This window comes from Apteryx rowi, unplaced genomic scaffold (assembly GCF_003343035.1).
Source record: "Apteryx rowi isolate R43461 unplaced genomic scaffold, aptRow1 scaffold_235, whole genome shotgun sequence".
Taxonomy (NCBI): domain Eukaryota; kingdom Metazoa; phylum Chordata; class Aves; order Apterygiformes; family Apterygidae; genus Apteryx; species Apteryx rowi.
In genome coordinates, this window is record NW_020448697.1 from 676,188 (window position 1) to 689,004 (window position 12,817).

The window sequence follows — 12,817 nt, forward strand, 5'->3', positions numbered from 1 at the left end:
AACACTAATAGCTTCATAGAAACACTAAGACCCTTTAAAACAACTATAAAAAGCAATGAGAGCTTTGTCACTGACAAGTTGATCAAGAATACTGTCAACTAGTAAGCTATAAAATAGTAGGCTCTGTTTTGACAAAGAATGTCATGAATCTTTAGATCATAATATTTTTCCAGGCAACCTTAAAACAATATGTCTAAATGAAAAGGAACATTCTGCCCCATATTTCTTCGCAGAATTTAAGATGACAGCATGGCACTAGTGCCTTTGTTGACATTTGGTTGATTATCTTCAGAATCAGGATGATTAGCAACTTTATTTTATTTTGTCTGAAAGCAAGAAAAATTATGACATAGGACTGCCAGGCAGCTTTGCAAAACTGCGGAATATGCGACAGTGGGACAAACGATTAGTCTTAAGCTTGATCTCATAATTACAACACAAAAGGTGACATGATTAGATAGGTTACAGTAATTAAAGTGATGAAGGGTGCCCATTCATCCCTGATACAGCTCTCATTAGGGTTACACCCAACTGTTGTCACTGTAGTGAATGAGGCTGTGTATCCTCTTTAGCATCCAATTATCGCATATTCATCCCGTGCTGGTAAGAGCCCTRCTACCATTCCTTTCTGGACAAGACCTGTTGTTCTCTGCTGTTGAAAATAAAGACAAAGTCTTGAAGCCTGCGGCAGTTTGTTTATTTTTTCTCCCAGAGATTACTGCCAGAATTTATTGTCCATAATTTCTTCAGCCATGATTTGTGGGCAAAGAATATTTATGGTCTCTTCCACCCTGGGGATTTCAGCTACCAGTGTAATTGCACAATACCATTGCCATGGCTCCAACTCAGCAGCATGGGTGTGGACCTGTGCCAGCACAAGTGAAACTGCTTCACTGATTATTTCTTAGTGATTGCTCTTAATAGGCAAGCCCCAAGTAAGTTTTTTCTGTCTGATATTTACCTGGAATTTCCCTCAAAAGCAGTGAAGTACTCAACTGACATCCTCTGAGTTACTTGCCCACATCTACTTAAAAAGTGGAAATGTTATTTTACTAACTCCTTCACAACACCTTCATCCCACTTACTTTTAAGAATGCATTTTTGCATCCAGAGAAGGACGACAACAACGAGCAATAATGGAAGTTGCTAATGTGTTCCCACCAGAGCCAAGGCTGGCTTTGATAAGAGGAGCTCAGTCCTGCAGTCTGCCACAAATGGAAAAGGCCTTTTTCACAGCAGCTATCACGAGAGTATCCAGAAGCCCAGAGGATACCCAGAGGTCACCCCATTGCCAACTGGTTTAATGGTATGGAGGCCTTAAAAGGGGAAGTTGGTACACAGGCTGAAACGTCTTCATGGAGCATGGCCTTAGCCTAGTTGATACAGCCACAGTGAGGCAGTGTCCATGAAGTACTCTACATATACAAAACAACAAGTGTGTTTGAAGGAACCGTCTGGACTTTCTACACCATCTCACAGCCTTGAAGCAGCACTGACTTTAATGTACCCTAACCATTTTTAACAAGGAGGGCTCCTCACATATCAAATATAAATGCTGAATCCAGTCACACTTAGGAGGCTTTTACTTTACACATTGTTTTTTGGGGAGGCTTTTACTTTACACATTTCATTTTCTTTCCTTCCTCTTTTTTTTTTTTTTTTTTTTAAGTGAAACTGTCATGTACACTTCTGGTGCAATGCTGCACTTGAATACACAGAGATCAGTGACCAGTGTATTTTGTTCTCAACTTTATCCTGTAAATCTATGACACTATTTGCTTTGCACCAATGAAAATGCAAAATGTGCCCCACATATAAAGACTGCAAAAGGCCTCTCAARCTGCAAGCTGTCCTTCTGTTAAGTGACAAGATTAACATACCTCTCAATGTCTGGAATTGTTCTTGCACTTTGTGATTGGTGACCTAGGGACCTCTCCACTTCATTGGGCCTTATGATTCCTCCCCCTTCTCCTGCAAAGTCAGCAAAGGAAGCACTTGAAACTTCTGAAGAACGAGAACTTTCCTGTTAGCCATACAAAAGCCAGGCTGCTCCAACAAGCTGAAATTTAACCCTCTTTGTATAAATTAGGTTTTGGATTTCGTTTTTCTAGAACAAATATATGAAAAGATGCTTTTGAAAGAAAGAATGTATACAGTGTCAAGTTTGCAAGATAAGCTTAGGTAAACTCTTCAATGTGTTTTTCCTTCCTTTCTCCTTCCCCCTCCCCCCCCCAAACAAACTACTGACTAAACATGAGCATCACCACCCAAGGCATGCTAAGGACTACTCAGATCTGCTTAGAAGACCTTTCAATGTCTATTATATATAGTAAAGGCAAGAAAGTAAATCCATGAATCTAATCTAGACTTTTACTGTCTTAATAAACATAGGTTTGTCCATAGCATATTGTCATACTAACCATATTCTTAAGTGATTTGAACTTTGTCCTGAACGTCCTGTCTTGGTGTTTGTCCTGAGACTACTGGAATAAAAACCTAATTGCTAATTTGCAGGTGGTTGCACAATCTATGTAAGTAAAGGTATCCATACAATGAATACTAGACAAAATACATTGCATCTAGTTGTAGGCAACTCAGTTAATACCACTTGCATCAAACACATAAAATATTCCTGACTGATGTGTTTGGAAAAGTGACTGTAAAAGAAGAGCATGTGCTCAAGCTAAATAGTCAGCTATCTACCTCATTGGGTGAATCCCGTTTCTTCCAAGTTAAAGTGTTAGTGACCAAAATCATATATCATTCAGAGAGCTCTGAAGTGGCCTGCCAGACAGTTTTCGTGCTATGAAGCTCCCTTTATGTGATCTCATCACAAGTTATTAGCCAGGCTCCATGCATGCCTTATTTCTGCATTAATCTTTTGCCTTGATCGAAAGTCTCCAATATTAAACAATGTATTTGTTTAAAAGCTGGTTTTAATTCTCCTTCTTACAAAGATATATTTGGAAAAGCACACATAAACCAATGTAGCAATGTGACAGAGGTTACACAGGATTTTGAATAATAGCTTTGAGAGCTGTGGACTACTTCATTCGTCTTAATGATTATTTAATCTTGGAAGCTGACAGTAAGTTCCTTGCCTATAGCCTATTGAAAACTGTCAGAAAGAGGGCATGATAAAGTAATGTGAATTTAATAACAAAATAAATAATACAGAAGCTACTGTGCTGGTGGTGTTATTCATTATTTTACTGAAGTCAATAGAAAACCTATGCTGCCAACACGTCTTGGAAAAGGTGCCAACTTTCCACCTGAGCACCGTACACACTTGCCACAAAAAGCACGTGGCCTTGGATGGGCAACCAGCTCCTGCTGGGTTCCGAGGCTGTGAGAAGACCAAAAAGGTAGGCTGCTTGCCTTTCTGCCTGTTCTCGCCTGTATGGCAAACCATTACCAGCCAGCAACAGAAAACAAATATTTTACAGCCCTGGCCTCAAGGGCATGATTTATCTTTTGACTACAAATTGTTGGAATAAAAACAATGGTGAAGCAAATTATTCTCTAGCTACCTGTCCCAGAAGCTATTCCCAAGCCTAACACCCAGGAGAAAGAGAATATTTCTTCCCCTTGCATCTGCCGACCCGTCTTTCTCCTCCTTAAAAGCCTCCTGAAGACACGTGACAGGGAAAAATCTCTTTGGCCTCCTTCGGCTGCTTACTTGCCTGCACCAACTACGCAGCGCAAGTTCTGCCGGGAGCTCAGCACTAGCAGCGTTACCTCTTACAAGCTTCATGGCGGGTGCTTTTGCCTATTAAATCGCACAAAGATCTCCAGATGCAGTTTATTGTGGCACTGCTTCCATGAGGTGACTTGGGATTGAATTCAATAATTTAGCAGGACTTTTCTGCCAGTATTCACCATGATCCTTAACAGACACAATTACAACTAAAAGCTGATATTGTTATTAAAGAATATATTCTGCACCCCAGCTAATAGAATGCAAATCAGTATAACTCCCAGTAAAAAAACATGTATGACTGACTGTTTTTCATTGTCTGCTGAAATTGATACAAAACAATGTACACTATTATGTTGTTATATTGCTTTTCAATAACTGCAACTCTTTCAGAGGTGATGTGTTTTACAACGTTTATTTTATGCTTCTTTTTACTTCATCTCCCTCACATTTTCATTATGTTGGGTCTTATTTGTAGGCCTTGAAGCAATATTGAGTATTGGAGAAGCTATTTTACATGACCACAGTAATTTTACCAATTCTGTATTATTTTTAAATTAAGTCTTGCAGCTGTAGTGAAGTTTGACTTTCTTGCCCCTTCCCCTCCATAGTCTCCCTAATTTGTAAAGGAATTGTTTCTGATGAACTGGGAGGCAAATGCAAGAACAGGCCGCTTTTACTTACACAGACATGCTCCTCTTTAAAAGTCGCTCAGTCTTCAGATTCTCAAAGCAAAGGATCCACCATTACCTCCTTCAGCCAGAGGGACACTGGCATTCGCTGATGAGGTCTAGTGAGAATTAGTCCGACTGTTAAATTGCTTTGCACTGTATCTAACATTTTAGTCTAGATTTCAAACTCTCCTTTGCAAAGGAGGGATAAAACTCAAAAACTAAAACCCTGTTAAATGCATATACCCAGAACATAACATATTGAATACATGGTAGAAAGCATGCCTGATTGCACATGCACAGTGCTTGAAAAGCTAAAAACCAGACATAAACATTTACAAAATAATAACTCAGTTGAAATAAAGGTGTATTAAGCTTGACTTTTTCTAAAATATGATCAAATCTAGTAATTATCAGTTGTGTCTAGGACAAGCAGGTTATTATGTACTATAGTTTATTGTAGCAATACAGTATTTCCCAACTGCAACCGGTGCCAATCTATCATCCTCATAGCAACCCTGTTCTGAAAAGCCTGTATAAAGGCTACTTTGAATTCTTCAGCATAATTTTAAAAGAACTGTTGGGGCCTGTTTAATGCACAGGTCTCCAGGACCTGCCAGCACTTACAGCCATTTCCTTACCACACACCTGTGACATGCCCCCATGCGCAAGCAGAGGCCAGCTCACCTGGAGAGAGTTACCTACATCCTTATTTAAAAATATAATGGTTAATCAGCCCAGAAGCTTAACACACCACTGCACCACACACGCGAAACGTGCGTTTTTCACCCCCGGGCGAACACACGGGCCCGGGGTCAGATTACAGGAACGGGAAGCTCGAGGCGCGACCCGGGCTCTGCTGCCTGCAGAGGAGGTTTCCCTTTGGGCCCGGCCCCACTCGTGTCCGTGTCCGCGCCCGCGCAGCCGCTCCGCGGGTGCCCGTGCCCCTTTCCCGCCATGGCAGGGGGAGCGCGGAGCAAAATAACGCCGCATCCTAAAAAAAAATGCGCGTATACATATTCGTGTATGCACTCGGTTTTGCACCAGGCGCGTTGCTGCTGGGCGCGGCGTGCAAGCGCCGGGGCCACCCCGCTAGGGCCGGGCCCGGCCACGCGTGGGGAGGCGGTGGCGGGGGGAGGCGCCCGGCGCGGCGGCGCCCAATGGCAGCGGCGGCGCTGCCCTGCTCCCGTTTCCTCTCTCCACCCCCAGCGCCGGCCGTGCAGCCGGGGCGAGGCGCGGGGGGCAGCGGGAGCCCCGCGCCGCCCCTCTCCGCCCGCGAGGAGCATCTGCGGGGCGCGCAGGCATGCCGCGGGGCGGCTGCCCCCCTCCGCGGGCGCGCTGCCTGGCCCCGGAGCGGCCCCGACGGCGGCGGCGAGGAGGAGGAGGAGAAGAGGAAGAGAAAGGAGCAGGAGCGGGAGGGAAGCGGGGAAGTTGTGCCTTCCCTTCCCCGCCAGGAGCCGGAGCCATGGGCCCCGCCGCGGGGGCGCGGGCCGCCCCCTCGCTGCTGCTCTCGCTGCTGCTCGGAGCCTCTGCCCCGCTCTGGCTGCGGGCGGAGAAGCTGGGTGAGTCCGGGGGAGCTCGGGGCCGCCCGCCCGCCGGCGCCCCCGCCGCCTGCCCCCGCCGGGGGGCCGGGGGGTCCCCTGCACCGCTGCCCGCGTTTCCCCGTGCTTTCGCGGCGGGGCTGCCTATAGCTAAATCCTGGCCGGGTTTATCCCCGCGTCTGAGTAGCCGCGAGATTAAAGCGCTAACCGGCCTCACGGTGCATGTATACCGCTGATTTCTTAATCCCCCGTTAATTAGGGTGGGCCGCGTGGGGCTCTGTGGGTGTGTGTTTGTTATAAGCGGAATGAGCGGGGAAAAGTCCCCGGCGAGGGGCAGACGCGTGCGGCGGAGGCCGTGGCGTGGGGGCCCGCGGCGGGGCAGCCCAGGCCGCCCCGATCCCGGCCGCGCCCGGTGCTCGCAGCCCCTGGTCCCGAAACGGGTGCCAAACTGCACACAGGCAGGTCTGTTTATTTACTGCTTCGCTAAAATGAAATACCCTTGCTCTTGTTGTAACAARGTTCTGTAGGAATTCCGAGAGACCTTGCAAGCTCCCCCCCCCCCCTTTTTTTTTTTGATACTACAGCTTGTTAAAATTATGGCCCAGGTACTTGCCTGTTTATCCTGTATTTTTATGTGGCTAACAGGTAAACTTCCTGTGTAATCACAAGTACAGCTGACTTTTCTTCCTACTGAGAAATTGCAGCCTAATGGCTGTGGCCTGATGCATCTGTCTTGGAGAAGTTTGCTGACAGCCACCAGTGAAATAGTTAACAGTGAAAATCAAGTGTCCTAATAAACTTGACGCCACATTTAAGATGAATTAATAGTCCCCAATATTAATGTTTCAACTTGGCTGCAAATTCCAAAAACCCAGTATTGCCCTTTTGCATAGCATCCCAGCAGTGGTACTAAGCAGTACTTTGTTTGGCTGATTTATACCTATTTTTTCTATACACTTTCTATAAATGGAGATTTGTGCTATGGATCCTTCCTCCATTGAAGGGAAGAATTGATATGAGTTGCCTTTCTACTTGTTAAGCTTAATGCAATAACCATTTTTTCCCTTGAAGCTTTGCTATTCCATCCTCTCCATATGTTTCCTTCTTTTGAGACTCTTGCTTGATATGCTAGCAGAAACGTGCACACACCAGACAAACTTCCCTCAATCTCCTCTTTCCCCTAAGCGTTTTGGGTTTTTTGTTTTCCTCTTTCACCAGTGTTTGTCTTGCATATGATGACATTGAGGAGAAAGTCATGTGGAAAATCAGGAATAATAAGTTTACTGAAGTTTCTAGGGATTTTTAGTGTGTGTAGTGGCACTCAGCAGTAAGTATGAATCTTGCACCTTATCTGTATTCCAAAATACATTGGTAAGGGCACTTATGTTGTATTCATGTTTAAAATGTTTCTGGCATCAAATCAATAGCACAGAAATGCAAAGGAATATTTTTGCTTGGTTCTCTTGGACCAAACTCAAGCTTACAAGATAAAGTCTGTCTAGTGTCTGGAAAGCAGAACAGATTTTGACCCATATCTTCCCTTTCTCTTCAGGGGATAGATATTTGTGTGTGTGTTTATTGATCTTACCCTATAAATTAGGGGCCAAGTGTTATAAAGTTGCACAAGTGAAGAAAGGAGATAAGGATAAGTGGATACAAACTTCCTGTTACACAAGCTTGTTGACTTGATTTAAAAGTTGTAATGGAGCATGAGAACTGCCAGAGTGAATCAGGCTTGAGTTTCAGCTAGTTCTATATCTTGTCTCCACTGGGGTCTCCCACCAGCTGGTTCAGAGAAAGATGCACTGGTTTAAATATATTGAGTTGAAAATAAAGTAGTACAGTTTTTCTGGCTTCTCTTGAGCTGGGTGTGCAACTTGCCTTCTTTCACAACAGAAATGATGTGAATGACCAAATCACTTCCCTCTTTAGTTTATTTTGAGGGCTACTGCAGGATAATGATGAAGCTGTTGTTTGGTCTCTCTCTTACTTAAGTTTTAAATTAAGGAAGAGCCTCTATCTTTCACGGTGCAAGTTCTAGCTCTGGCTTTGTTGCTTCATGGCGTGACTCGTATCAAGAGTGTAACTGTGCAGAGCATGTGTCAACTCTTTCTCTGCTCTTAAAAATACATTAAAGATGTGTTTTGTCTGAGGACATCTGTGAAACATAGAATTTGGTTATTCATAGAATGATAATAGGAAAGGCTGAGTGGTTAGGAAACTGACTTTAATTAAAACATATTTCTAAGCTTAGTAGGTCTCACCTGGGGACAAATATCATATCTATGACTGTGTATGAGTAACAAATGACTTTGGGATTCATAATAAAATGTTGTTCTTTTCCCTTTTTATTCTGTTGCACACTGATCTTAACCTCTCATGTAGTTTCAATTGCTACTACTTTGCTGACAGCTCCAAAATATACCTTGCTTCCTGCTTGCCCAGCCTCACACAACCACACCTGCCTGGTATCTCTTCCCAAAATCTCCTTCTGGCAACTCAAATCCAAAGCAGAAGAGAGGCAACCCTGAATACATTATTTTTGCCTTTCACTGTCCTCCTGTTTTTCTTTTGGTCTCATTGAGCAATGTAGTTTTGGGCAGCAGATACCTATATCAGAGTTGAACCTGAGTTTGTCATCTTCAGAAATTTGAGTCTTCCTCCCATTTCACTTCTGAACTGTTAATCAAATTCTGGATAGTAGGACAAGCCAGTGGTTTGGTTATTTGTAGGAAGAGAAACGAGGAATGGGGGTTTCACCTGGTTAAGAACAAGATTTAAGTCACTGCTTTTGCTATAACCTGTTTATTTTCCTTCCTGATAAAACACAGGAATGGAACTGGTTCATGTGTGATTCACAGATCAGCATCCAAATGTGAATTTGTGCTTCGCAGTATTGCTGAGTCTGTTGACGCTTCCACCCGATGCCTGGCTTTCTGCTCATAACTTGGGAGAATTTATGAGCAGTAGACTCTTAAATATTTTGAGGCCATACTGTTAGTTAATATGATAACAGCATACACAGTAATGGGATCTAGGCCTTATAAAGGTAAAAGAGTTGAAGAGTAGGTGTATTCAGATGCCTATTCTCAGGGGCTTATAGAAACATATATCAAAGACTGTCAGTATGCTAACACTAATCCAGTCTGCATACCCATTTCCAGCAGTTTGAAATGCAGATAGCGATGAATTTTTCAGTAGTGCCAACCCTCCCCCCCTTCTGGAATATAGCTGATTGGTACATCTTCAGTTTGTTTGGATTTTTGTCCTTATGTCTGCTTCCTTCCTTGGCTCCCTCTATCTTGCATTGTGAATGCTGACTGGAATCGCTAATGGCAGAGGCAACAGTTTCCCAATTATGACTCATAAAAAATGTGTATACCCACCATWTGAAAATTGCCTTATTTTCTGTCACCCAGACTTTGCTATAAATAGCTCCAAGTCCTTTGATGTGAATGACCAGAATGAGGTTTCTCTTTGAAATATGCCCTCTGGTAACCTAAGCAAAGTCAGAGACAGGGAGGCCACTGGGAGTGCCAATGATGGAGGGAGAAAAAGATGCCTTGGGAAAGTTATTTGAGTTACCTGCGCATGCATGTAACATGCACTACTGTTGAATCAAATTTCATATAAATTATCTGTTGAGTTATGTATGCAAAAATGCATTCATTTGTACCCATCAAAACTGTGCCACCTTTAGTCTACTGGAGTTGCATATGCAGCACAGTTAAAAACAAAAAAAAAAACAAAGAACACCAGTTTTGAGGATGAGTTCACTGCTCTATAGTAATATTTAAGATACATTTCTCAATGCCATTTTGGGTACTAGAAGTAGCGTAGCTTTGAAAGTGCATCCAAGTTAACATACCGTGCCAAGAAGTGTGGTCCTGGGTGGTGGTGGGCACTGAAGTCTTCAGCATAGACATCACTGCAGGCTTGAGGCTGGCTGTATCGTATCAGATGCTCTCCTGTGGCATGTATTCATCAACACATGGGTTTGCACCATCTGCTAAGAGTGAAACAAGCCAGACAAAATCAAAATAAAATCCTTCTGACTGGATTCAGTGGAATGGCACTGGATCCTGACTATCCACAATAAAATTGTTAATAACAATGCATAAGAATGAGCATATGACTTCCTCAAAAGATTTAATTAGAATTGCAATTGGAATTAAGAAATTTCAAACTGGGACAATCTACCATTGACTTTTAAATTAAAAAAAAAAAAGTTTGACTAGTTTTAAGAGTATATAGATGTCTTAATTTTTGCTTTTAGAATAAATTATGAACTATCAAATTACACTGATATTCTCAGTGAAAATTGTAGAGCATTAAAGCCACATTTTTGAGATTGGCTGGAAGCTTGCACACAGGGAGGATGCCAGTAGTCATAGGTGACACCATTTTAATCTAATAAATCTCTAGTTATTATGATTTTTGATACTAAGCCTGCAAGCCGAGAGGGGAGAAAACATTTTGGTGCTTTGTTCCTTCCTTTGCCTGACTTTCCTTTTGACAGTGCCAGGGCCTGTCTCCCAGGAATTTCCTCTGGTGGTGATGGGACTTTCTGCTCCTCCCTGAACAGGGTTTCCAATCCCTGCACAGCCTTATTCATTACTTCCAGTTCCCCCATGGGATCAGGCTGATGTCTAGCTACATACAGGTGTGGCAGCTCCACTCTGCTCTTCTGCTTAGGYAGAGGAAAGGAAAAACGCGGCCAGTCCATGCTTGCTTTGCCTGTTTTCAAATAACTTCAGTAAAGGTGTTTTCAAGCTCCCTGAGGAGGGTCAGGAGAATAAGTGGGGAAGGCAGAGCATGGTAATGGTATAAGCACAGATCCAGGGCCTCGTATGAGACCAGGATCTTCATTTTGGTACATCCTGAAGCTGTTTAGTATCACACATTTACATTAAAGCTGCTACCATAATAGCACTAATATTCATCAGGTAGTTAGGGCTTCTCCATTATATTGCTCTAACTCCTCATTTAGTAAGCTCTGAAACATTGTTTCTTTCTGCAGCTGCTGCAGAAACCTTGTTTCCATCACAGTTTAAATCTGTGATGTTCTAGTTTCTCGCACTTCCACCGCAAATTGTTTAAACAATATTGGATTTCAGTCTAATGCTTTGACATTGAAGTTGAAGTCATCTTGATGTCATCTTCCAGATGTTCATGTCTACTGAATAAAAATTGTGTTTATTTGCTTTATTTCAAATTACAAAAACACATGGGGAATTCTGGATATGATCCCGTGTGTTATACAAAGGCCCCYGTGTCCTGTCAGAAATCAAACAAAACTTTTCTTCATGGTGTAGTGAGGACAGATCTCAAAACACTGGAAACGTAGGTGCGTTTCTTAACCCATCCAGACAGAATGGCTTTGTTAAGTGCTTGAGCCTTGTTGTCGCAGCTGCAGCAGCTCTACATGGAACAGAGATGTGCAACTTCTGCTTGAGACTCCCTAAATACATTTTACTCTGGTGTCACGCTATTTCTGTGTTGGTGGATTGCTTTGACTTAATTGTCAGCTATGCTTTGTTTGTAAAATGAGCTCATAACAAAAACAGTTGATTTTATGCCTGAAGCATGAAAGAATATATTTTAAATCGTAAAACAAATTCAGAGATTCTGAAAGTCACCCATATTGAGAGGATTTGGCAGCAAGGTCTATGGGTCACACTGGAGATGTGCCCTCCCTGTTGTCTCAGCTTGCTCCGAAAGCCGGGGGTTTATATTATCTCATATTTGCTGTGTCAGCATGGTAGAGAGGAATTTGCATTGAAATGCCTGAGAGCCACAGGTTCTGTGCTCCCACTGAAAGCTTTAAGACAAAATTTCAATACGCAAGTCATAATGTGAGTATTGTGTCATGTACAATGAGAAACTAGGTGGTCATAAGTGTTAACATTTTCAAAACCAAGAGGGAGTCAGGGTTTGTTGTTCTAGTAGTATTTTGTCACAGTAGTTAAATTCATTGTCATTAAAATGAGATATCTTAGAATGTGCTGATTTTCAAAAAGTGCTGATGCTGGGGTTTTCAAAACTAATCTTTTTCTTTTCAAAAGAAATTCAGTCCTTGTGTTTTCTAGACGCAAAGTAGAATCATGTTGTATTGCAAGAAATTAGGGGCTAAGAAATCACACTATTGATAAGTATTGATAAAAGTATTTCTTCTTGAGATAAATAAAAACTGTTCAGACCTTCCTGCCTGCACTGTTTCAAAGCATGAAAATAAGATTGCTTGATACTGCTACTGATYAAAAAATTACAGTTGAATAAAAGAAAATTATGGAGTTTAAGTGGTGTTCACAGGGTGGCATGAAACATTCCCCTATGTACTATTTTCCACTTCCATTACAGCACTTGCAAATATCTTTTGCATAATCTCATATTAATATGTCACAGAAGAATGTGAAAGTGACAGAAATGATCATGTGGATCGTATACAGCATCACAACCAACATGATAATACTTAAGTAATAATGTGACTGTTGTTTTTTTTTTTTGACGTTCACACTAGGCAGATGTGGCCACAATGGATTGTAGACAGCATGAAGTTTACTGTTCTACCGGGATTCTGAATGGCCGTTCTTGTTAATACTGTGCTGATGAGTATTGGGCAAGCTGATAATGTGGGTATGCCGAAAAAAGACATTTTCTATTTTCAGCACTCCAGGTTGGAAGCCTGATGTACATCTTTGATGACATCTTCATGTTAGTTCAGTTAATTTTTTGCTTCCATTTATATGAGGGGTGTGAGGAACTGTTTATTGTTAGACTGCAACAATCACTGTGGAAAGAGCTAGTTTCCTAGAAGTTACGTTGGCTGAGTCAAAGGCAAAACAGACATTTGTGTCTTGCTAACAAATGGCAATTACTGTTTCCACCATAAACCAATTTCATCTTGA

At 42.4% G+C, this 12,817-nt stretch overlaps 1 protein-coding gene across 2 annotated transcripts in view; it reads left to right on the plus strand.

Moving 5' to 3' along the window:
• Positions 1 to 5,750: 5,750 nt before the first annotated feature.
• The window catches only part of DCBLD1 (discoidin, CUB and LCCL domain containing 1), a 47,970-nt gene continuing 40,903 nt past the window's right edge, over positions 5,751 to 12,817 (plus strand). For both annotated transcript variants that reach the window (XM_026065992.1, XM_026065993.1), the window contains exon 1: positions 5,751 to 5,930. In XM_026065992.1, the coding sequence (XP_025921777.1) occupies positions 5,834 to 5,930 (97 nt within the window). In that variant the 5' untranslated portion in view covers positions 5,751 to 5,833. The remainder of the gene's footprint in view (positions 5,931 to 12,817) is intronic.